This window comes from Myotis myotis, unplaced genomic scaffold, assembly GCF_014108235.1.
Source record: "Myotis myotis isolate mMyoMyo1 unplaced genomic scaffold, mMyoMyo1.p scaffold_m19_p_9, whole genome shotgun sequence".
NCBI lineage: Eukaryota > Metazoa > Chordata > Mammalia > Chiroptera > Vespertilionidae > Myotis > Myotis myotis.
Genome location: NW_023416401.1, coordinates 49,308,999 through 49,335,386, shown reverse-complemented (window position 1 = coordinate 49,335,386; position 26,388 = coordinate 49,308,999). Strand labels below are relative to the sequence as shown.

At 39.7% G+C, this 26,388-nt stretch overlaps 2 protein-coding genes across 11 annotated transcripts; both read left to right on the top strand.

Moving 5' to 3' along the window:
- The first annotated feature begins 2,171 nt into the window (after positions 1-2,171).
- SERPINB12 (serpin family B member 12) lies at positions 2,172-26,077 on the top strand. Of its 10 annotated transcripts, XM_036322880.1 has the most exons (10): positions 3,396-3,774; positions 4,873-4,915; positions 7,752-7,807; positions 11,157-11,342; positions 16,035-16,169; positions 16,796-16,936; positions 18,226-18,343; positions 21,519-21,661; positions 22,731-22,898; positions 23,872-24,276. In XM_036322880.1, the coding sequence occupies exons 4-10, from the start codon at positions 11,175-11,177 to the stop codon at positions 24,274-24,276; spliced, it is 1,278 nt and encodes a 425-aa protein (XP_036178773.1). In that variant the 5' UTR covers positions 3,396-3,774; positions 4,873-4,915; positions 7,752-7,807; positions 11,157-11,174. The 10 variants fall into 10 exon arrangements, with proteins under 10 accessions (XP_036178775.1, XP_036178776.1, XP_036178777.1 ...); XM_036322882.1 differs by lacking the exons at positions 3,396-3,774; positions 7,752-7,807 and adding an exon at positions 2,172-2,190; XM_036322883.1 differs by lacking the exon at positions 7,752-7,807 and having other exon boundaries at positions 3,395-3,774; positions 4,873-4,919.
- On the top strand, positions 13,566-16,023 carry LOC118663367 (guanine nucleotide-binding protein G(I)/G(S)/G(O) subunit gamma-5-like). Its single transcript, XM_036322886.1, is given in 1 exon segment — positions 13,566-16,023. A coding segment is annotated over 1 exon segment (207 nt). The 5' UTR covers positions 13,566-14,681; the 3' UTR covers positions 14,889-16,023.
- Positions 26,078-26,388: the final 311 nt, after the last annotated feature.

Here is a 26,388-nt window from a genome sequence, read left to right as displayed (position 1 = left end):
GAAAGAAAGCAGTGGGCCATTGAGTCACCGAGTTTTCTAAGAACAAGTCAGGCCTAATATATAAAGAGGTGGGCGGATACTTTTGGAAGTGATAGAGATATTTGTGGAATAGATTGTGGTGATGGTTTGGTGAGTGTGTACTTATCTCCATGCAACTTATTTCATTAAGTTGTTCACATAAACTGTACAGCTTGTATGCCAATCATATATCAGCATGCTGTCCCTCTTGGGAGCATGCCCATGCCTTTTCCTTCCACCATTCCTTCCCCCAGGTGTGTCACCCTTGCTTTTCTCTTTCCTAAGCTCCAAGAGCCCTTATTCTGTCTCTATAGCTTGTTTCTTGAGCCCAGGCAACTCAGCTGGCTCACTTCTACTACTTCTATGATTTTCTAAATAAATTTTCTCTCTAAAAAAAAAGTCATACCTCAATAAAATGGTTGGAAAATAAATGAATGAATGAATGAATAAAGAAAGAAAGAACAACAGTGAGAAAAAGAACAAGTCAGTTAAAAAACAATCAGATTTCTTATCATAATCATATTTTTTGATTTATTAAGTAGAGGGTGAATGTATCTTGACTTCAGAAAGGCAATTGGTCAAGTCTATCATGAAACCATGGGCAAAACAAAAAGAAATGGCCTTCCCCAATCCCTTTGATTTGTTGTCTCTTTCTTTGCCACCCTAAGTTCTGTTAGCCCCCTTCTTTTCATGGTTCCAGAATTTAAAGCTGATATATAACTGTGCACTTTTAAAAATTATTATCTGGTTTTGAAGAAACCAGAAGGCTCACTAAGTTTTGGTGAAGAAATTGAGACTCAATAAGTTTTACTGACTAGGCCAATGTTGTACAATAAAGAAATCTATCAGAAAATTTTCTGCAGAAGTCCTGAATCTTCCCTTATGTTTCAGCATAATTCTTATTCTGAATATATATAATATATAATATAATATATAATATAATATATATAATATATAACATATATATATATTATATGTATATTTTTTCCCCTTTTCTTGGAGTTTTATGCACAGCCATATGCCCTTAAATTTATGGGATGTTGCCTGTGGTTCTCACACTATCTGAAATAAGGACATTCACTGGAGACAAATAAAATTAGGCAAATACCTTGACTTGGCACACAGTTCTTTATTCTTTCCTCAATAGTCCTGGGTAACTGTATTAAATTTCATAAGAATTGCTTCTCCTTGAAAATTTCCCCTTTATTTTTGGCCAGTGTTTAAACTATGGACACCCACCTGGGATGACTGGGGCTACCAGTTCTCTTTGTAGGAAAAAAGAGAACCAAGATTCCACACTTGCCAGTCATTTTTTCTCAATCCTAGCTTTATTTCCTCTTTAAAAGCATGGCCCTCCTCAAGGACTCCTGTCCTTGTCATCAGCAGCCATGGCCAAAGCCATTCCAAAGGCCCAATCAGAGTTAATAAGAAGGGTAGAGACAAGAACTCAAATTCTTTTACTTCTGATGCCATTTTCCAGTGAACCTAAAAATGCTCTAAAAAGGTAAAATCAATTAAAAAAGGAAAAGAAAACAAAGGATGCACAAAATGTTCATACTTTTTCAACACAGCTGAGTAAGCACTAGGAAGTGCTGCCTGTCACAGTGTGTTTATCACTAACATCTCCAGAAATAGAGAGAAAGGTGGTCTGGACTGTGGGAGAATAGAGGTTTACAGGAAGAGATGTGCAAGGACCACAGAGACTCCATTTTCTTGCCTGGCTGTGTCAAGGAGCTACTCTCTGTCCTCTCTATCTTTCCCTCCCCCAACAAGGTCCTCCTCCCTCCACTTTCAAAAAAGTCATCAGTCAAAGCCTATCATTCTGTTTGGGTACTCACACCGATGCCTGGTGCAAAGTTTTTCTAAAGTTCATTATATACCCCAAGCACACTGGTACACAGGTAATGATGGAGTGATTGCTGTCCCAGGAACCCTCATGGTAGAAGGGACAACCAGCTGGGCATTAGCCAGAGGAACGTGCCACATGGGTGACCTCCATGTGCACTGTTTTATTTTGTATGACAAATAAAAGAACTTTCCGAGGCTTGGCTTCTAAGTTTTGCAATGGCATATTCTACATAAGTCGTTGCTGGGTGCCACTGGAGAAATTCCATGCTTGGATGTAGAGAATTGCATCAGGATGAGAGAGCCACAGGGAAAAATACAAGAAAGGTAGGCTGCAACTTGTCCTTGGTGTTCCCATAAGAAAACTCATAGAATTAGGGGGTCACACCCTGTCCCCACCCTGTGGTGAGAGACTAGTTGAAGGATGTCCAAAACCTGACTTGAAAAAAACATAGACAGTTTAAGCTGTGCAGAGTAGTGATTTATGTTGGAGGAATTATAAAGAATGCTGATCTTTTTCATTGCTGTTTCTTCAGAGAGAGGTTTAGTTACCAGGTTTTAAGAGAGGAAAACTCTTAGTAAATAATAGTGGAAAGGCAGGCCCTTCTATGCATTACTGGTAGGATTGCTCTGGAGTATATTTGACAGGATGTAGTTAAGCATGAAAAAGTTCATCCATGTTATCCATTAACTCAGCATCTAGATATCTGTGCTAAGGAGACCATCTGAGATTCAGATAAAAAGGCTGAACACAAAGATTTTTAAAATTTATTTTTATTTAAAAATATTTTTTATTGATTTCAGAAAGGGGAGGAGAGGGAGAGAGAGATAGAGATATCAATGATGAGTGAGAATCTTCGATTGGCTGCCCCCTCACTGGGGATCCAGTGGCAATTCAATGGCATAGCTTTGCTGTTTGCTGCAAAATGAACAAAATGACTTTTACATATCTCAAAAATTCTCAAGGATGTGTTATTTTCCTTAACAAAATATGAAGCATGTTCTGAAAAGAAGCCAATGTTGTTCTATGATAAGGCAAATTTTACAGGTGAATTAATTCCTCTGAAATAGCTTTGAGAGAGAGAGAGAGAAAGAGAAGACACGGGGAAATGAGTGGGGTGATACTGCATGATAGGAAATGAGGAGATGAGAAGTCAGAGATAAAGAGAAGAACCAGGGAGAAAGGGCAAGAGGGGAGATAATTTGTTCGTTTGTTAGGTTTTGTATGAGATGCCAGAAGAAAAAGTAGTTACTGGTGAGGACACTGAGTGAGCTGTCCTAGTAGCCCTGAAGTTGTAGTTCCGATTGAATCAGTAGATAATAGAGGCGTAGAGACAATAGGTTGCAATACCTGCCGTCTTCTCTCTCAGCTACGTTGTGTTTTGCACTTGGCTCTGACCCTAGAGCATTTAATCCACTTGCTGGGAGTGGACTGGGACACACTGAAAAGAATTCCTCCTGGGTTTTGTGTACTTCACTTACAAACTATGACTCATGGGGTTTCACAGTGCTGAAAGTTGTCTAGGGGGAATCAGGACCAGAGAAAGGAAATCTGGCCTTTCTAGCAGTCCTTTATAAAGGCCTCCTCTGTGACCTGCTTTACAAACAAGGTGTGGAATAGCTTCTAAAGAGAGGTTGTCTAAAAGAGATACCCCAGGCTTAGAGACAATTAATTTAAAATTTGAGTTAGTGACCATAAATATATCTCTTTTCCCCCATCTTATTGGTTAATTTTCCGATTCATGGTCATTATTTGAAAAGCCAGTGAATTTCTTGCTCAATATCTATCCTTAGCAGTTTCCACAGGCTATACTAGTATATAAGACTCAGCTGTTCCCTTCTCTGCATGATATTGAATTGACTTCATCAGAGCACAGACCTTAGCTGGGGACAGTCCTCATCGGCTTTCAGGTATGTGTGGGGAGGTGGACAGGCTGCTATTGGTCGAGGTGCCTTTGTGGGCCAGTTGTGCTGGCATGACGCTCTCTGTGTTGCAGGTCTTTTTCTTGGGAGCTGTGATGTGATCCTCCTGATGCTTTCTAGCATTGTGACTGAGCAACTGAGTTGTCTGAGTCCTAGTATTCTCATTTGTCATGTTGGGATACTAATGTGTCCCTCCTGACTTGTTGGGGGACTGGACGAGATAATGGGTGTGGAAGAGCCTGTTATATATTAGGCATTTATTATATCTGGATGCTGGGCAAGATCCTACTATGCGAGGTGTCATGAATGCAGGGATAATCTCACTCTTGTTCATTGTATAACCAGTGCCTGGCACACAGTGGGTGCTCAATAGTCATCAAATGAATGTCTGGGCTATTATTTTACTGCAATACTCAAGAGGCTTAGAGTTTTGTCTGGGGTTAATATCAAACAAAAGGGATTAAGAAGTCTAAATTGCCAGTTATAAAAACATTCATGAGATGTAATGTACAGCATAGGGAATATAGTCAATATATTGTAATTGTGCATGGTGTCAGATAGATACTAGACTTATCAGGATAATAACTTTGTAATTTATATAAATGTCTAATGATTATATTATACACATAAAACTAATATAATCTGTCAACTATAATTGAAAAATAAATTAAAAATAAAAATTATTATGTTTTATTATTTAAAGCAAGGATCAGCAAACTTTCAGTAAAAGACCAGACAGTAAATATTTTTTGGCTCTGCAGTCCTATGGTCTCTTCACAACTACTCGGACTCTGCCATTGTAGAGTGAAAGCAGCCATAGACAGCCAGTGGGCATGGCTGTGTATCAATGAGACTTTATTTACAAAAGCAGGCATTGGTCTAGATTTGGCCCACAGGCTATAGTTTGTGAACCCCAATTTGAAGGATGACACTTACAGAAGAAATAGGTATATGTCTACAGATTTGTCTAAGAAGTGAAAAAAAGTTTATGAAGTACTAATTTCATGTAATTGCAATAATAATGCTGATATTTGTATTACACATTAGAGCATGCAAACACATGTTACTATTTCTTTTTTTTAATAGGTGAGAAAATTGAAGTTCAAGAGGAATTTGCTCCAGATCTCAGGCTAGTAAGATTCATACCAGGGTCTGGTTCCTCTGATTGCAAGTGTACTGCTTTTTCTGCAATGTGTGCTTGGCCATCTCCTAGCTTGTGCCCATCTTGGTCCCTGTCCCTCAGTCACGCTGGGGTAGGCAGTTGGCTTCCTTTCTAATCCTGAAGGCTTCAGTTTTGGATCTGAGAGAACTGAGGGCTTTTATGGAAAGGGTAATTGCTATCTTAAGAGTGATTGCAAGTTTTAAAACAAGTTTATTGTGCTTTAGTCTTAATTATTGTTGCTTTTTGTTATTTTAATGGAATTTTTTATTTTGGATTTCATGCATTGTTACCCAGGCTTCTAAATTTGGAGGATAAAATGGTAAATATCAGGTTAACTGACTCCTTTAGAAGATCAATAGATCAAAAGATCAATAGATCATATGTCTCCCTGCGGATATTTTTCCCACAAACATTTTGTATCCTCACTATTGTGATTTAAAACTAACTGAAAAAGAGCCTCTTTACAGTATCTTAAAAATACTGCCTTCACCACGCAGGAGAATTTTAATCCCACTGTTTAGCTTCACCAGCTAGCAAAGACTTTGCATCACAGTCTAATATCCTGAATTTTCATTCCAGAAAGAAAAAAGACTAGTTGCTAACAGGTTAAATGTTTGGCTCATAACTCACTCAGGGTGAGTTGTAACATCCCTAGGAGGGGTCATCTAACTCTGCACTTGATGAAACCCTATTTTCACAGCCTGTTGACACAGAAAAACCTTGAAGAGCACTGTCAGGTTAGTGACCCTCAGAATTCCTTGCAACTCTAGTGTCATTCTCGGATGCTTTAAGTTGCTGATATTAGCCTGACTTTTTTCAGCCACTCAGATGAAGTGATGAGATTATGTATGCAAAGTCCCAAATGGTGCTCAACACACAGTACTTGGTGCTCCATGAATTCTCATGCCCTCTTATGGTCTATCAGGTTCCTTTAATGTTTACCTACACTTGGTGGTGGATTTCATCATTACTGATTGAACAACCACACCACACGAGAGTTGTAGGCTTGTAAGGCACAGCCATGCCTTGTCATATCCTTGGTGAATTACTTGACAGGATAAACAGATGCAATCCTAGATTAAAGATACCCAAACAAGCTTTGGATCTGCTCACGCACCCAGAAGCCCAAGGCAATGTGAATATCACCAGCCAACAATGAACAAACATGACAGACAGAAACCCAGGAAGCCAGGGGAAAGTTTATCCTGTTCTAAGTGTACATAGTACACTTTTTGAAAGGTGGTGATGCATGGTAACTGCTCGAAGCAGTTATCGATCAGGTGGAATAAAGTGTTAATTGATTCAAGTGTTAAAATTTTCCCAACCTCTTGTAAATCATAAGCAATGACCAGACTCAACCGAGAAATGATGGCTTTTAGAATTTCGTGGAGGCGTTTATAGAAAAAACAAACAAATAAATAAACAAACAAACACCCCATAAGCTTTTTTCAAATGAGAAAGTGAAGTAAATTAACAGCACATTTATTTTCTATGTTTACTGTTGAGAATTGAAAGACCCCCCACCCCGGACACCCATCTACTAATTTCTGCTGGTCGATATCTTACCTTGTAAAAATGATTTTACTTGTTTCATTTCTACACTAGCTGCATAAATAGCTTATATTCTCCATATAAGTAAACATATAGTAGACTATATATGAGCAACTTATATGCTCCATAAAGGCAAAACTTTACAAAGTTTTCTTTTGAATTTCCCTATGTTTAACATAATCATATTTGTGGGGCTGGAGCTGAGATTGTATGGTTGTCAGACAAGTTAGAAAAGGAAAAGGGGTAAAAAGGGAAGCAGGCCAGAAAGGATCCTCATTTTGTCCCTAAGTCATGTTGATTCCCAATGTTTTTACTCTTCCAGTTACAACCTCTGTGCCCTATTCACCAACCCCGTGTTTATGGTCATAAACAAATCAGGATCATAGACTGTTAGAGCTAAAATGAACATCAGAAGATACTTGGCTCAGTTTTAAAATTTATTTTTTCAGTTGTGAAATATATTGTTCCATGAAATTTTTATCAGAAGCCTGATAAGAAAGAAAAAGAGGAGGGAAGGAAGGTAGGAAGGGAGAGGGAAGGAGAAAGGAAGGAAGAACGAGCAAAAAAATCAAAACAAAAAATGAAGACTCGGGGGTGTCTGGGGCTCTAAAAATCCTTTCAGGAGATAAATGAATAGGTGAGCAGGTCACAGCAAGAAAGCTCAAGTAGACAGACTTTCTGGAGGTATTGGACAGAGTTGATTAGTTTTCTAGCTCCTAGCAAATCAGTTTTCTTCCAGAAATTCCCTCCCTCCTCCTCTCTGTCTCTCTTAATAATTTTAATTTTGTGATTGGTATTCAGCTATTCTGGTTAATAAATTAAATACTCACATCCCAGGTTATTGAAATGGGCTTAAAGCTAATTTTAAAAAGTTTAGAATAATATAGAAATTCAAGTATAAGAGAACGTCCAAGACATGGGCATATGAAGTAAAACAAAACAATCCTATGCTTCTCTATTTATCTAGTATGGGGAATTGGGTTGAAGGGTATGGCTCAATGTTATTATGAGGGCTCCATAAAGAGCAAAGAATATGTAAATATAGTAAGTTAAATATTTAATTTAGTTGAAAGCATAGAGCATATTTGTTTAAAAATATATTTGCCATACAATCCTCCTTGCCAATCCCCTCTTGCCCTCCCCTCCCAGGGCCTTTAATCAATCAATAATAATTTGACTCTGGCTTCCAAAAGGCAGTTGGGAAGGTGCCACTATGGGAGGGGCCAAGTTCATATATTTCCATTCCTGACAGGGTACAGATTGAAACTTACCTCGCCAGCTGTTAGCAGCAACTCTGAAGGCAAGAAGGTAAATGCTAGCGTTGCCTAGTATCATTTTTAACAATAAACGATTGCATGGGAAAATTGTTTTAAATAATAGAAACCCAGAGTAGATTGGGTTGATACTAAAAGATATGCTGTTTTTAGTTAGGCAACTGTCTTTTAAAAATGAGCAATTTGTTTTACGATGTTTTGAAGTTTTGGTAAATGTGGCAATACCTGTCAGGAAACATTAGCCATCATCTGTCACCTCCCTCAGCCCCCCAGCACCTAGTCACATGTCAGATGTGTCTGGTTGATTTCTTAAAAATGCGGATGTTTGAATAATTTTTAAAAATCTTTACATACTTGGCAGATTGTATACTATGTTTTCACTAATTTCTGAAATATAAAATGGTATAATATTTAGAATATCTGTATTTTAGATCATATGAGTTTACATTTCTCTTTGGCAACCTGAGATGGAAATGCTTTGATTAAATCTTTCACAAGCATTTCTTTGTTTTTAGATATTGCTTATCCTTTAGTTACTTATAATTAGGTTTGAAAATCAATTCCAACAGAATTGTGTCTATCTGTGTAAAGTTGAAATTTTATTCTTAGCTTATATATAGCTTTGTAAAAATGGTGGACATTTTAAGACATGAAATATTTTTGGGATATGAAATTCACACTTAGAATAGTTTGGACGGTTAGAAAATCTACTTAGTCTAACCTTTTACATTGTTACAATAAAGGAAACCGTATTTTAGTAACTAAACTATTTCTAATAGAGTAGAAAATCAACCCAAAGTTGATCCCACTCTGTAACATCTCTATTAATTACAGCTACCTGCAGAATGTATAGAGTCAATGGGAAATACGAATTATCACCTACTGTTTCAAATATTAGAATTATTTTTACTGAAAAAGGGGCAGATGATAGTAAATAAATCCATAAATATTAATGTTTTTATGCACCACTGTTTATATTCTTTACTAATGGGATATAAAGATGAATAAAAAACATGGAACTTTCGCTCAAAAAGAATTATGCTTTCGAAGGAAAGACAGAAATATCAAAAACAATTACCTTATAGACAGAATCATAAGGGAAATAGAGATATGAACATTTGTCTTTCATATACAAATAAATGAACATATATGAATATAGACGCTATGATTGCAAGATGAGAAAGCACATGGAAAAATGAATGCAATGGACTTGTCAATATTGTGACAGCAAAATGCAAATTTATTGTTCTGGTGGCTGACCTCATTTCTGATATTCTGCCATCTGTACAATAAATTTGCATTTGAGAATCAAAATCCTTATTCCACCTTACTAGAGTTTAAATAATAAATCACTTGGGAAGTAGTACAGGCAAAAATATAACATTTTCATTAATATCAATGTGAGTTTTCACTTCTTTTTTTCTGAATGAAATTGTTCCTTAATGTCTTTCTGCATAGTATGGTCAGTAAGAGGTGGCATTGGGGACTGTGAATGCGTTATCTGCTCCAGATGGCAGCATGCTGTAGGAGGAGGAAGGGTGGCTTGGAAATCAGACTGAATGGACTGATTTGCACACCAGCTACCCCACGTCATAGTTGGGTATAAAATAAAGATAGTTTCTGACTTATGGGATTGTTCAAGAATTAGAGACAATATTTGTGAAATGCCAGGCACATTGTAGGCTCAAATTAAATAGTAACTATTATTATAAAGTTATTTATAATCGGGTTTTATTGATTTCTTGAGTTGAATGGATTTTTGAGAGACTTTATTATTTTGAAAGGTTATTTCAAGTCTGTTAAGGATATTTTCTAGTATAGATTAAAGACAAATGTGGCACATTTTCTAAAAAGGTACCTAATGTTACCTTTTTGAATTAAGTTTAATAGACTAAAAAATCTATTAACGTGGGAAAATGTTAAAACCACTGTATACTGTTGAATTTTTCTTAGAGAGAGAGAGAGAGAGAGAGAGAGAGAGAGAGAGAGAGAGAGAGAGAGATGGAGTTGTTGTTCTACTTATTTATGCATTCATTAGTTGCTTATTGTATGTGCCCTGACCGGGCATTGAACCTACAACCCTGGTGTATCAGGACAATACTCCCAATTGAACTACCTGACCAGGGCCAAAGCAATAACTATTTCTTAATGCTTGCTATGTGTCATATGTCTGATGATTAAAAACTCAAATAAAGGGGCTTACATTTCCATCTTGGAAATATACAATATCCATAGGCAACAGAAAAAAGACATTTCATTTGAGGGGGATAGGTCCAAAGTGAGATCTACTAGTATACAAAGTTGTCTTGATACTTATGGAATAGATTATTGGGATGGGGCTGAGGCAAGGGCTGTCCTAAGGGAAATCATTCTCTTACTTTGGTTCCATTACTTATGGTTGTCAAGAGAAGCCAAATGACTTCTAAACCCTCAGCATCTTTCAACCCTCTATTACCTCTTGGACAATATGAAGGACTGATTAAAGTGCTTCAAGTCCTATAGGTTTCATATGGAATGAGTCAAAATGAGGTGAGAATGTTAACAAAGGACATGACTCATGACAATTTTTTGTGTATATATTCTGCCATAGAAAATTCAGGGACAGTCCAGACAAATGTCTTAAGCAGAACCAAGAGAAGGTGATTGAAGCTTTCTTGGTTACTAACTTGACCATGGGGACATGGTAGCCTTTGACTTGATTTTACCTGAATAAAGGAAGTTCCACCATGAAGTAGGTAGAATTTTGCCCTCCAAAAGATGTGTTTAAGTCCCAATCCCCAGTAATGGTGAATGTGATCTTATTTGGAAATAGGGTCTTTGCAGATGTGGTCAACTTAAGATGAGGTCAAACTACTGGGTTAGGGTGGGCCTTAATCCAATGACTTATAGGAAAAGGGATATTTGGGTACACACACAGAAAACAGAAGGAAAGACATATGTGAAGATAGAGGCAGAGATGATGGCTCTACAAACAAAGGCATGCCAAGGATTGCTGGCCACCACCAGCAGCCTGGGGAAAGGCACGAAGCAGATTTTCTCCGAGAGCCTCCAGAATGAACCAATCCTGCCAACTCCTTGGTTATGGACATCTGGCCTCCAGAACTGAGGGAGAATAAGTTCCTGTTGGTTAAGCCACCTCGTTTGTGGTGTTTTGTTATGGCAGCCTTAGCAAAAGAATCCACATCACTGAATAAAAATAGATCTCTATCTGTATTATTATCAATACTGACATCAACATCTATAGACAAGATGATGGTGACTTTATCTTCCAGGTTTTAATAGCTTACTAAATAACTGTATATGATTATATCTTGAGTATTTAAAATGAGAACTGTCTACCTATTTTTCTCTGATCATCATTTTCTCTTATTTGTTTGATTTAGGCTGTCATCAGTTTCAAGATGGATTCTCTTATTGCAGCAAACTCCAAATTTAGCTTTGATCTTTTTCAAGAGATAAGCAAAAATGATGGTGCTAAGAACATCTTCTTCTGTCCTCTGAGCCTCTCAGCTGCCCTTGGCATGGTCCGTCTGGGGGCCAGAAATGACAGTGCACAGCAGATCGACCGGGTACGGTTGCAGTAACTCTGGGTCCACTCTCAAAGCCAGACCCTAATCCCATTTTGGCAAGCCAAGCTGCTCACTGAACCCTGGACTTGCTCAGAGTCTTCATCTATATTCTTGCCTTGCTTCCTCTTCAATCCCACCATTCTTGGAGGCTCAATGAATCTTCAGTCTCCTTTATGGTATCTCTACAACCTTTCCAGTCTGACAGCTTTCTTGATTCATGTCTGTTGCTCTTTCTCTCTATAATTATTGATATCAATATTGCTAGTAATTTTTAATGTGTATGTGTTTTCTCTTTTATTCATTTTATTAAGTAAATATTTAGTAGGCACCAGTTTCATGTCCAGTGGCTAAAGATGCCGGAGTCATTGACTCTCTTTCTCACTTCACATCAAATTTGTCAGAAAAGACAGCTTTTATTTTTTATTTTTTTTTAATTAAATCTTTATTGTTCAGATTATTACATTTGTTCCTCTTTTTTCCCCCCCATAACTCCCCTCCTCCCAGTTCCCACCCCACCCTCTGCCCTCACTCCCCACCCACTGTCCTCATCCATAGGTGCACAATTTTTGTCCAGTCTCTTCCCGCATCTCCCACACCCCTTTCCGCCCCAGGAATAGTCAGTCCATTCCCTTTCTATGTCCCTGATTCTATTATAATCAACAGTTCATTCTGTTCATCAGATTATTTATTCACTTGATTCTTAGATTCACTTGTTGATAGATGCATATTTGTTGTTCATAATTTGTATCTTTACCTTTTTCTTCCTCTTCCTCTTCTTAAAGGATACCTTTCAGCATTTCATATAATCCTGGTTTGGTGGTGATGAACTCCTTTAGCTTTTCCTTATCTGTGAAGCTCTTTATCTGCCCTTCAATTCTGAATGATAGCTTTGCTGGATAAAGTAATCTTGGTTGTAGGTTCTTGGCATTCATCACTTTGAATATTTCTTGCCACTCCCTTCTGGCCTGCAAAGTTTCTGTTGAGAAATCAGCTGACAGTCGTATGGGTATTCCCTTGTAGGTAACTGAGTTTCTTTCTCTTGCTGTTTTTAAGATTCTCTCTTTATCTTTTGCTCTTGGCATTTTAATTATGATGTGTCTTGGTGTGGTGCTCTTTGGATTCCTTTTGTTTGGGGTTCTCCGTGCTTCTTGGACCTGTAAGTCCATTTCTTTCACCAGGTGGGGGAAGTTTTCTGTCATTATTTCTTCAAATAGGTTTTCAATATCTTGCTTTCTCTCATCTTCTGGCACCCCTATAATTCTGATGTTGGTACGCTTGAAGCTGTCCCAGAGGCTCCTTACACTATCCTCGCATTTTTGGATTCTTTTTTCATTTTGCTTTTCCGGTTGGATGTTTTTTGCTTCCTCGCATTTCAAATCATTGACTTGATTCTTGCGCTCCTCTGGTCTGCTGTCGGGAGTCTGTATAATATTCGTTATTTCAGTCCGTGTATGCTTAATTTCTAGTTGGTTCCCCAATATAATATCGAGGGTCTCATTAGTTTTCTTGTAGATCTCATTAAGTTTATCGGCAGCTTCTAAACAGTTCTTGAGAGACCTTAAAAGTGTGGTTCTGAACTCTATATCTTCCATTGACAATTTTGTCTTGTTTCTTTGTCTCCGCGTTTTGTTATGCTTCCTTGGTGCACCCCCTAGTGGTCTTTGTGCGCAGTCTTATAGTTAAACCTTGATTGTTGTAGCTAATACCAGGGAGGGTTTGACCTCCAGGCCAAGTGGCTATGAGAATCAGCTGTGTCTGCAGTGAGAGAACTTCTGTCCTCTAGGGAGGTGCTAATCTAGCCTTTGCCTGAGGCTATCAGGCAAATGCCTCTGTGCAGGGCTTGGGCTGGGCGGGTCTCACAGGATCAACAGGGTGGGCCGGAGAGAGCAGTTATGGCGGCTCTCAGTCCTGTCCCCAGGGGCTCTGCCTCTCTGAGTCCCAGCACCCGCTGCAAAGCTCGGAGAGAAAGCTGCACTCGCTCTGACCGAAGCCAGACAGTCCCGCTTCTCCCGTTTGAGTCTGGGTCCCTAAAGACTCGCCTGTATCTGGAGCTCAGAGTCTGGGACTCCCTTCCGATTGAAAACGCCAACCGCGCCCTCCACCGCCAGCCCGCTCGCGCACTCCGCACCTCAGAATTTGACTTCAGCACTGCGCCTCCTCTGAGTGTCCGTATGCGTTTCTCTTTCCTCCTAGTTGTAGGACTTCCACTCAGCCAGCGTTCCTGTGGTTCTGGGTGATGTCCGTTCCGTCTTTTAGTTTCACTTTTGAAGTAGTTGTTCAAGGCAGCAAACTCCGGCGTTAACCTATGCCGCCATCTTGGTTCTCTCAGCTTTTCTTTTGAGATCTACCCAGAACCAGGTACCTCCCACCACCTCCCTGAGGTCTCTTCTAACCTGAATACAATTTCCTCAGGAATTTCCTGCTTCCACTGACAGTATTCTCCACCCAGCTCCTAGAAAGGTCTTTTGAACACATCAGTCAGACCCGATTTCTTATCTGCTTAAAACCCCCCCCCTTTTAATTTCACTAATGATAGAAGCCAGAGTCCTTACAATGGCTCATGAAGGTCTGGGGATCTGAATTCCAGGTAACTGGTGATCCCATTTCTCCCCATCCCCCCTTTTTCTCTCTCCAGCCATGCTGGCCTCCTGAGTTCTTGGAAAGCCCAATCCTCTGCTGCCTTAGGGCCTGATGCATTCCCTTTGCTTGCCACAGATAACTGATCTATAACTTTCTCCTTCAGGACTTTGAGCAGTGTTTACGTACCTTGACCTTTCAATCTAACATTGCATCCTGGCCCCAATCCCTAAAGATTCCCTCTTATGGCTCTGCCACCCCTGTATTGCATTTTTTCATTTTCTAACATACTGCATACAGTAACTACTCACTACATGTATTGCTTTAAATATATATTGATTTCAGAGAGGAAAAGAAAAGGAGAAAGAGATAGAAACATCAATGATGAGAGGGAACATTGATTGGCTGCTTCCTGCATGCCCCTATTGGGGATCGAGCCAGCATCCCAGGCATGTGCCTTTGACTGAATCTCTAACCCGGGATCCTTCAGTCTGCAGGCTGAGGCTCTATCCACTGAGCAAAGCTTGCTAGGGATGTATTGCTTTTTGATTGTCCTACCCACTAGAATATAATGTCCTAGAGGGCAGACATCTTTGTCCTAGGACAATGCTTGGCTTATGGTAGCCACCCAATACTGATATGTAGAATGAATGAATGAAAGTGGCAAGAACAACTCCTCAGGTTGCTGCCCCGCCTTCTCACCCTGAGGACCCATGACCAGCGACCTGCTACCGACCAATCTGCCCGGCACTTACGTGCACCATGTCTGGTTCCTCCAGTGTCACCGCTATGGAGAAAGTGGTTTAATAGCTCCAGCTAGAGGCCAGGCTCAACTGCGTGAAGGTTTCCCAGGCAGCTGCAGATTGGAAACAATTCTGTCTGCAGAATGTTCAACATGACCCTCTGCTGACTGAAGTATCTTCAAGTACCAATCCCTTCAGGCCCCAGAAACTTTATTTCTTTTTGTAGTAAAATGAAATTTGAAAGTGTTCTAAACCACTTTTCTTGAACTGCTGAATATTCAAAGAGAGCTAAATCTGAAGCCTGTACAAAAAGCTTATCCTATAACATGTGCCATGCTATACAAACTTCTGCTTTTGTCAGTCCTTAACACCTACCTCTCTGAATTTTCAAGAATTTCTATTGAACAAGAATGATTATTTTATATACACTGGCAGCAGCATACAAATAAAATATTTAGTATAAAAAGTAAAAAAAAAAACAAAAAAAACCAGAACAACTCCCCAAATAAATTACAGGATCCTGAGGTGGGTCTTATACTTCCCTAGATCTGAACCCGACTGCTGTCCCTAATACAAAGGAGTGAATTCTTGGATTAAGGCAGAATGCAATTAGGGTCATTCTACTTTATTCATTTACTTTGATTTGGTATTATTTCTTCAGCAAAACTTAGCTTTAGAGTGTGGTTGGCATCATCCAGGCCAGGTTTCAGGTGTTTTTTCTCCAGACACTTGGGTGTCACCTGCTAGCAAACCTGGCCTCCTAACTTCCTGTGATGCTCTGGGCAACATTTCTTCTCCTGTCGTAGCTCACTTGATTGATTTGAAACTGTAGATCAGCACCTTCTAACATATATAGAATTTGAGCCATATATGTAATTTAAAAATCTTTAGTATCATACTAAAAAAGTAAAAGGAAATAGGTGAGACTAATTTTAATAATACATTTTATTTAACTCAATACATCCAAAATATTATCATATAAACATGTAAACAATTAAAAATTTAAATGAGATATTTTACCTTCTTTTGTTTTTCATACTAAGTCTTCAAAATCTGGTGAGTATTTTCAAAGTTAATTCCGGCTGGTCAATAGCCACAGGTGACAGTCTCAGAAATACCTGATCCTCTTTTAATTTAGTCATGTTCATTCCTACATGTCCTAAGGGGGTGTGGGTAGCATTCAGTTGACTTCTCCTCCATCCCACCTCACATCCCAAATCAAAAGAAATGTCCACATTTCTTTAAACTTTTGTTGATTGTTTTGTTGGACTATGTAATCATTGTCATAGTCACATCATTAAAATGTTTCTGAAGCTCTTCAGACTTTGAGCTGTTCCTATTGTCTGAAAGGCTCCGTGCCATCATCACGCAGGTACTCCACTTCGATGAACTTTCCCAGGAGAAAACCAAAACCCCGGATCCCTGTCTGAAATACAAAGAGCAGAAGGTGCTGGCTGACAGCCCTCCGGAAGGGCAGAAAGGAGCGACCAAGCCTTCAACCCCACAGGTGAGCCACCCATAAATTCCTGTTCCTCGTCTTCACAAACCGTTCGTGCTGGCTGTCCTGTGGTGCTGATGGTTGCTTATCCCCACACATTATGCCCTGGCCATCATCCACAGCTCCAATAACAGCAATATCCCCATATGACCCACAATTCCTATCGTTTATGTGTCTTATACATTCTTGGCTGTAAGCCACTTTCCTAAAGAGTAGAATCTAGTATCTTCTATTCAAAGCCATTCTACTCACCTACTTTTACGGACCACAGCTCCCCAGGATGGAGTCTGGTTGAGGATGAAGGGAAGTAAGGGGAGGAGAGATTAGCTGTGGGATTTTTACTCTTCCCTTCCCCCTTTTGCCTGTTTTGTTTCCAGCTAAAATCTGTACTGACACACACAATTTTTATTGGTTGTCCCATAACCAGGAGCAGGAATTACATATCCCTCCACCTTAAAAAGCTTAAGAGGAAGGTGCAGAGAAGATTGTCTCCAGATGTATTCTTCATGGATGATTTTCCACTGGGACCTCTCTGCTCTCCTCCTTCCTCTCTTCTTCTCATCTTGCTCCCCTACATGGTAACAAAGCCAATTTGCTTTGAACTGGCTAAGACCACATTTTGTTTCTTTTGTTAGGTGGAGTCTTCAAAGGATGAGAATGAACTTCTCAGTTGCTACTTTGGGCAGCTTCTCTCCAAACTAGATAGGATCAAATCTGATTACACCCTGAGTATTGCTAACAGGCTTTATGGAGAGCAGGAATTTCCAATCTGTCAGGTGAGTTGGGCAAGAACGGTGCTTAGAGCTATCATGGAGCATACTATCTACAAATCACCTGCCATCTGGAATACAGACCTCGTTGACAGGTTGTGCACTGTGGACTGGTGGGATGTCCAGAACCCACCTCCTCTCTCATGGCTTCTGTGGCCCTCCTCCCAGTTCTCAACTTGAGCAGTTTACGAGGCTTCTTGTGGGTGGGCTAGAGTGGGTGGAAAGAGGGTCATAGGTCTAATAGCCTTCAGAACACGTGTGAGTTTGATAATGCTGTTTTTTCTTTCCCAATCAAGGTGCCTGGTAGCTGCACTTGGTAGCTCCTCTTCCTATTGTCCCTCCTACCCCTGCCTTCTAAGGCACTTCCCTAAAATCACCTTTGGTGCCACCACCAAGCCCCCACCTCCCTCGAACCCCCTGCCCCTAGAAATTGTACTCACTGAAGGAGCAGAGCAGGGTAGCAGAAGGAGACTGTATTTGGAGTCAAAAGGCACCTGTCTTTCTCTGTGGCTACACTGCTTTGTCCCTAGCACAAGTTTCATCTGAATCTGGACTTCAGTTTCCTCTGTCACCACTAGAAGGAGCCATATACACGGCACTAAACATGAGGGGGGTGACCAAAGGCAAATGTGCCGCACAGCCTAGGGCTGGCCTAGAAAGGGAGAGGCAGCCTACTGGGACCAAAATAAGTAGTTTTCTCACAATGGAAATTAGATTCTACCTGCTGTTTTATTGAAAATCTGGCTTTATTGAGATATAAATTCATATATTATACCGTTACTAATAAAAATGTACAAATTGATGATTTTGGTATATTACATTATTAATTAAAAAAATTGTATATCGATAACAAAAATGTCCACTTTAATAATTTTAAATATACAATTCAATAGCATTAATCATATTCACAATGTTGCAAAATCATCACCCTATTCTAAAACTTTTTTATCATTTCAAACAGAAACTCATTCAGCAGTTTTAATTTTTTGAAATAGAAGCATTTTACAGCTAAGTTGCTCAAGATGCTTGATATTTATCTTGTGATGTTTCCACAAATGGAATGTCCAAATACAAGGCTATCTGGTAGGAGAGCCTTGTGCCATTATAACTGGGGACTGCCCCATAACCAAGCATTCTAGGTTTGAAACTGTCACTGCAGCAGCTGAAATGTCTGGCTTATCAGGACTGGGGGTAGACAGACTGACACGCATCCAGTTTGAGTGACGAGGCACATGACTGCTTCACTCCTAACTATTAGCATAATGATATGATTTCCATTTGTTCTAATTTAACAGGAGTACTTAGATGGTGTGATTCAATTTTATCACACAACGATCGAAAGTGTTGACTTCCGGAAAGACACTGAAAAGTCCAGACAAAAGATTAACTTCTGGGTTGAATCTCAATCCCAAGGTAAGGAAGACCAAATGTGTTGTAGCTGGTATCCCTTCCCATTTAAAAGCAAACAGCTCAGGCCAGCTTTTCACATTGCTCATCTGTTCGGGACCAGATGCTTACAGGTGTGGACTGGGCCCAAAGCTTCTTTCGAGGGCGTCCAACAGTTAAAATGCGTAGGTGCTATAGTTACCGTCACTTCTCTACTCCATCATAAAGGCGATGTGCTTTTCTTTCAGCCAAGCACAGGGTCAGCAGGACGTTAACTCTTTCCATTTCTTTTAAAGGGTCAGTAAAACGATTGTGAAGAGAATCTAGTTATTCATAAGGACATGGAAATAATAAAATCCTTCTTCTTATCAACTTTTCACTAGAAATATGCGTTCTGAGTGAAGGGGGATTTTCAGATAGTGATGAGTGGTGAACATTTGAGTTCAACATGGATGGCCTTATTTTTTAATATGAAACTCCCTTTCCCACTTCATCCAGCTCCCAGCAAAATGGAAGTCTCTGAAAGGACTGTAGAAACACGGGGCTCTCAAAGCAGTCCCCCACCCAGTCATATTTAAATACAATCGGCCTCCCTGCCTTGCTTGCTGGCAGCCCAGTCATCAAACACACTTGCCTGGCTACCAATCCTCAGCCATGACCCCTCTGAGCATTGATCTCCATCTACCCTCTACTATTCATTTTCCTCCTTCTAATGTTTTCTTCAAGGTAAGCCATTTCTATGGCTATTCCAAAAACATACAAATGGTACTACTTTGGAATAGTATCAAGTCCTTGTGTATTGCCCATCTCTTACACCTGTGCTTAACTTGGCAGACTACAGGGTTCTTCACTGCTGTGATGTTTGCATCAAAGCAAAACAGAAACTGCACAAAACTGGGGCTGATTGCAGCTCAATTGCTCAGAGGACTTTGGTGTTGATGACCTTTCTGGTTCTCAGTGGCCACATCTGTAAAATGATGGAGTAGGAATGAGAAGATGTCTTACCACCATAAAATTTCATAATTTATATTTTCTTTAGTAGATGGAACCCACAATTTCACACTCTACATAGTTTCTCCTCACAGGTTCTATAATGCTATAAATACTTTCATTATAATTTAGTGTTTTCTTTGATACTGTTGATCACTCTCATTTTTTGAACCACACCAGTGTTTTCAGCACTAAATGTTCATTTGCCTATAGAATCAAAACTCATCTTCCCTCTAAAATATCCACTGATATTGGAGTTTGTCTGTCATATTAGAAATATTTGGGACCCCATTTCTTGAACTTACAATACCTAACTTACAACAAAATAATTTAGCATATTTAAAAACTATTCTTTAATTGAGCTGTAGGGAGTTTCAAACCTGCAATAGCTATTTTAGTGTGTTATATTTACTTATTATTAACATACAAAGTAACATTGCCTTAATAAGAACCCTCCCAAGTGTAGAAGTTTTTCAGAATTGATTTACACGATGAACTAAGAACAAAAGAAAGCTAGAGAAGGTTTAAGACAGGGAGTGTGTCTTTAATTTTTTTAATGTTTTTATTTATTTTAGAGAGAGGAAGGAAGAGGGAGAGAGAAACATCGATGTGAGAGAGGAACATCAATTGATTGTCCCCTGCATGCCCCATACTGGGGATTGAGCCCAAAACCTGGGCATGTGCCCTGACTGGGAATCGAACTGGTGGACCTCTCCAAGAATAGGGGGATGTTCAAACACCTGAGCCATACCAGTCAGGGCAGGGAATGCATCTTTTAAAAGACATCTCTGGTTATAGGCTGGAGAACAGTTTAGAAGTAGACAAGAGTGGAGATGGTGAGAGGTGGATGGATTTGAGAGATATTAAGATATAGACCAGAAGGATTTTACCAAATACTTGGAGAGATGATGGATTGTTTAATGAGAGTCAGAGTCATCAGGAATGACCCATAACACTAACACGAAATCTTAATTTCTCAAAATGAAAAGCAGAGTCTATGAGCCCAAATAAAGAAATCACCTTTCTGACATGCCATTCATGTCACCTTATAACACATGTAAAATATTTTAATTTACTTTTTCAAGTAAAGATTTTCCTACCTGGGAATATGCCCTATTCTCTCCCTATCTCCAGTCTTCCTCACATTGACTTAGGGCTGGGGTGCTCCTGCCTGGCCTTTCCTTGGGGGGAATAACCTAACTCCAAAATTATTTGTCTTCACTTCTTTCACATGCCACAAAAAATTTCCCATACCTTTAAGGTTCCACTTAATTGCCAAGAGGAAAAACTTTAGATTAAGGCATGAATGTCTAGTTTCTCTTTAGTTACTTAACTCTCCCAGAGTATTTGAAATATCTATGGTGACAAAATAATGTATTATTATGAGACTTAAGTGGAAATCTTCTTAAGGTGCTCAGGCCTAGGCATGCATTCCAGTAATGGTACTGTTGATTTGCTATTTTGAGGTAGAAAAGGTTGTGCACTAAAAATGAACTGTTGCCTGATAGCATGGGATTTTCCTGTCTGTCTTAGGGCTGTGCAGTTGTGGAAGGAGGCCCAGCACTGAACCAAGAATGGGAAGGTCCAGGGACTCATCTCAGTCAGCTTCCCTGCTTTTTGGCTGTGTGGCCTCAGTCTTCATGAGCTACAGTTTATTATACTATAGAGAAAGGATAACAATATCTACTTCTCAGGGCTGATGTAGGATGGAATGAGGGAGGGCATGTGAAAGTCTCTATAAGATAGGTTTTATATCATTGGTGCGTACATTTATGTGCATTTTTGTTTATGCATAAGCATATGCATGCTGCTGTGTTGAGTGCTTGAGACAGGAAGTTTATACAAGAGCTTGTTTTCTTAAGGATGTGATAATATAATCAGGCAGCAGTATCTCTACTCTGAAGGAGAAATCAGGGCATAAGATATCTGATGCCAAGTTTCCACCACAGTGATAGAGAGAACCAGAAAACTGCCCTTTGTTACAGGGCTCTGAATTAGATGCTCCTCTCACTACTCCCAACCTTACTTCTACTCCTTCCCCACCCAGGACTCTGAGTGGTTTAATTTCCTTGGGTTAGTTCTTGAATGAAACACTCTCTAGCCTTGGGCATGTTAAGCTGCATTAAGAAACAAATCTGTCTATATGAATACTTTTGATACAATTAATATTTAAGATATTCTCTGGAATTTTATTTTTATTTTTATTTTTTAGGTAAAATCAAGGAACTCTTCAGCAAGAATGCCATTAATAATGGGACTGTCCTGGTGCTGGTGAATGCTGTTTACTTCAAGGCCAAATGGGAAAAATACTTTGAAGTTAAAAACACAGTTGATGTACCTTTCTCTTTAAGTGAGGTACTATATATTAGAGCATGTATGTGGTTTCTAATGATTCCACTCACAGTTTCCACTAAGAATGGTTTGTAATATGTATACTCAACTCTAAAGCTTAGATCTCTGGGTTACAGTTTACATATATAATAAGAACACTTTTGCTATTAACAAAAAATCATTATCTGGAGTTTATTGAACTTGTCTTTCTTTCTTTCTTTCTTCTTTTCTTTCTTTCTTTTTCTCTTTCTTTCTTTTTCTCTTTCTTTTTGTGTCAGACACTGCACTGAGCATTTTCTATTTATTATTTCATTTGTTCCCTAAAATCACCTTATGAAAATAGGTGTTATTGTTATTATTCCCACTAAGGAGCCGAGGGGAAAAAACCACAATGGTTAATTTATGTAGCCAAATCCATGCATTAGGATTCACATCTGTGTTTGCCTGAAACACCCATGTTCTAAACCACCCGGCTGTAGAATAGGAGGAAGGGAAAAGTCAGACCCAGCCTAGCACTTGTTAGCTGGATCACTGTCAAGGGTTTCATGTCCTCATCTGTAGATTGCTACTCCTCCCACCCCCATACTATGAGGTTGTCTGAGGTTTGAGGTGTCTGGGGCTGTGCCCTTGCCTCTGATGAAAGTCCATGGAACAGGTACTATTATTTACTATGTAGATGATTATCATTTAACCAAGGTTCCCATTGGCCCTGCTGTGGGGTCATTCAGTCCAGCTCAGACAGGGGGTCGAGTGAGGCCATGAAGCTGGGGTAGCTGAGGTATGGAAGAGAGAGAGAGCTGCAGGGCTTGTTTCTGCTGGCTAGGCTGTGAATAGGTGCCTGGGTAGACAAGCTACCAGTAAATGGTTTTGGGAGTTGAATAATCCATTAAAACCACAGGAGGAGAATGTATTGGCAAAATAAGGGCCTGTGGGAAGATGACTCTTAGGTTGGGTCACTGGTGTGGCTCAGAACTTCTGGGGAAGACCCTGCTCAACTTAATGGACCCCTGTTTTCGCAGAAGTTGGGGACCATGTGAGTTTGTAAGCTTATCATGGCAGTCCTGTGACCTTCTACCTTGTTCATTCACTGCAGAATGAGAAGAAGACTGTGAGGATGATGAATCAAAAGGGTATGTTTAAAATGGGCTTCATAGAGGAGGTGAATGCACAGATCCTTGAAATGCCGTACACCAAGGGCAAGCTCAGCATGTTCGTCCTCCTGCCGTCTTGCTCTGCAGATAACCTGAAGGGCCTACAGGAGGTAAAGCTTCCGTTTCCTGTCTCTCCAAAATGTTTCATTATAGATCTTAGGAGAGCAGCCCCATCTACCATCTACCTCCTGAGGCAGGGTGGTATCTGAGCTGTCTGAGATAAGCAAATCATATATAAGAATCTGAATTTGCTGACCTATTTGTTCCTCACTTGTTTGGAAAAGAACAAATGCTAAACATCTAGTCTAGGGCTTTCCTCTCTAATCCCATTTTGTTCTCTGGAATTGTATTTTCCAGATCACCGAATCTGGATGGGAGTAACTTGAGAATTGCTACAGATAAGATAGCTTTTCCTTTTCCCTGAACATCCCAACTGCTGGCCTCTCACTCAGACTATTTTGCCATAGCTCAGTTAAAGACGCTTTAGCTGAATCCTGCTTCGGGATGCCTGTGCTTAGACAGGAGTGGGGATGCTGATACTGGAATAGATTGTGTGTGAGGTGGGAATTAATAAAACCTGGGGAGCTCAACTATACATCCTGTAGGTAAAGAGATAGAGACAGAGGGAGAGAGAAACAGAGAGAAACTCTGGATAGTAATTATAATAATAACCATTATTCAAAATGTATTATGTGTCTGCACTATGTTAAGTATTTTAAATACATAATTTAGTTGAATCCTTGAGGAGCCTGATGGTATTATCTCTGTTTTATAGAAGAGATTGAACTTCCAATGTCAAGGCTTGGTCATGCTCACCCAACTTAATCAACTGAGCTTTGCAGAGCTTTGAATACTTGTCTGTCAGACCCTCCAAAACACTGAAACTCAAGTTGTTCTGTAACTTCTAAAGAGAAAAGAGATTTGTTTGGGGAAGTTTTAAATGAAATCAGAGTAGTTTGAGGTGTATGAAAAGACTTTGAACATTGTTACTATCATTGAGTAGACTTGGGCCCTGAGAAGTAATTGGGGTATTCTTTGCAGGCTCATAATCTGACCCTTAGTATTGTTTTCTTCATCTTGCAGCTTGAAAGGAACATCACTTATGAAAAAATAGTGGCCTGGAGCAGTTCAGAAAATATGTCAGAAAAAAGAGTAGCTGTCTCCTTTCCCCAGTTCACCCTGGAAGACAGTTATGAGCTCAACTCTATTCTCCAAGACATGGGCATCACGGATGTCTTTGATGAAAAGAAGGCTGATCTTACTGGAATCTCTCTACATCCCAGTTTGTACCTGTCGAAAGTTGTCCATAAAACCTTTGTGGAGGTGGATGAAAATGGCACCCAGGCTGTCGGAGCCAGTGGGGCTGTGGGCAGTGTAATGTCTGCACCATCCTGGGAGACCTTTAATGCTGATCACCCTTTTCTCTTTTTCATCAGACACAACAAAAACCAAACCATTTTCTTCTATGGCAGGTTCTGCTCTCCTTGAAAGGGGCACAGTGTCTAGTACCTGGGAGCTGGAAGAAAATGACAATGTAATCTTCCCATAGCATAATGAGGGCATTTTTTGCTAATATCTAAAGCTGGTGGAATTTCATCACAGTGTCATGCTCCCTTCTTCCAGCTTTTGGCCTGGGTGTGTCCTGCTCTTTTTCTCAACCTGTAGTTGACTTTCGTCTAAATCCCTTAGTATTGAAGAACCCTTGCTCCCTTTTTCACCTCTCACCACCCCGAGCTTTCAAGCATATAAAAAAATTCACCCTCTGGACCTGAAGATCAACATCATTGAGAATGATATTGACTTTAAGTTACCTACCTCCTTTTGAGGGAAAGGTGAAAGTTCAAATCATTAGACCACTTCTAGGAAATGGCAAACTCAGAAACCACTTTAACATGGGTGACAAGAGAAAATGTTTAAATGGCATGTATTTTGGAAACTCAGCTTTGTTTCTATGGCAGTTAAAATTTCGGTGCACTGGGCAAGATGCATCTTCCTCTTCCATCTTCTATTGTCCAAAGATGTCCTGTAAGAGGCTTCCCACTTAGGAGGAAGGAGGGCTTGGGGGTGGATTTCAGTGAGAGCTCAAAGTTATAAAAGTATATCAACCAGCATTCATTTTGCACAGAGAATTTGTCTTGTGAATTTGACATTGACCCAGAAGAGTGGCAAGTGAATTTAAAAGAGATTAGTCTTAGTTTTCCTCGTTGAGTCTCTGAGGCTATCATCATGAAGCACTGCTCTCTGTCTCTTCTGCACCCTCTTCCCTTACTTAGAGCATTTTCCTAATTACCCATCATGAGGTGGGGGAGGGAGCACTTTTCACTGTGGAAAGTTGGGGTCCTCATACCCCTCTCTGTACTTTGCTCACATGAACCTATTTGTCCACCCAAAGGTCTCAGGCCTGGGCCTGGGCATGATGCATGTGGAATCTCTTGTCAGGAAGGCCACTGGCTCCATATCCAGCTCCAATCTACTGAAAGCCTGATGCCTGAGTGTTCGACTACAGGACCCGAGACCTTTGTTCTCTGATATGTCAGTTTGAGTTCTTGATCTCTGCCTTAGCTGAACGCTCTGGAATGACTCTGACATGCCTCAATCTTTTTTCTGTGGAGGTGAACTTCCCTGCCCTGCCTTATATCCATCTTCTTCCCAGTTGCCACTGTGTTGGTTACGTGTGGTGGTAGCAGTTTTTGCAGGTGAAGGTAGGTTAACTTCACATGCTTTCATGCTGCCCCACCCACCCAAATTTTCTTCCACACTCGCAATTTCTTTGTGCTGTGAGAGTCAAGTTCCATGTTCTTCATGCAGGCTGCAGATAATCAAAGTTTGTTTATGGCATTAAACCTTTTCTCATTGGGAATATGAGGCAGTTTGAGGCAACTCTTGCAAGTCCTTTATCCATAATTTACATCCCATGGATCAAATTTATCTCAGATAATCAGATACTTAGTGTCTCCTGTGGTTCCTTTTGGGGCTAATGATCTTGAAGGTTGATTCCACACTGACCTGCATCATCGCTGGACACTGAGCTGGATAATCATAACCTACAAATAGGCTTGGAATTGTCTGGCATTGTTTACATTCTTATCTTCTTTGGTGAAAAAAATCTTCCTATTTGTATTGTGATTTCTCAAAATTTTAATCCCAAGGGGAAAATATATCTGTTTTCAAAAATGAGAAAGAGTGAGATTCTTAAATCTTTCTGTAAATCAGTAAATGCATTCTTTATGCAACATTGATTGATTAAAATGTTTCTTCTGAATGAATAAAAGCACTTTTGTCATTAAAATATGTATAATGTATTACCAACTGACTTTTTAGTGATATAAATCTAACTGAAAATTTTTTCATTAAAAATATAGAAATACACAATATTTAAAGCTAACAATTCATCTATTATGTAGGAAAGATATATCTTGTGCTATACAAATTCTTACAACTTTACACCATAATTACACATGGAAGCATACAAAAACAGATGAAAACTCATAATTCTGAAACCTAGAGACAGCCCTGGCCACTGTGGCTCAGTTGGTTGAGTGCTGTCCATGCGCTGAGAGGTCAATAGTTGATTCCCAATCAGGGCACATGCCCAGGTTA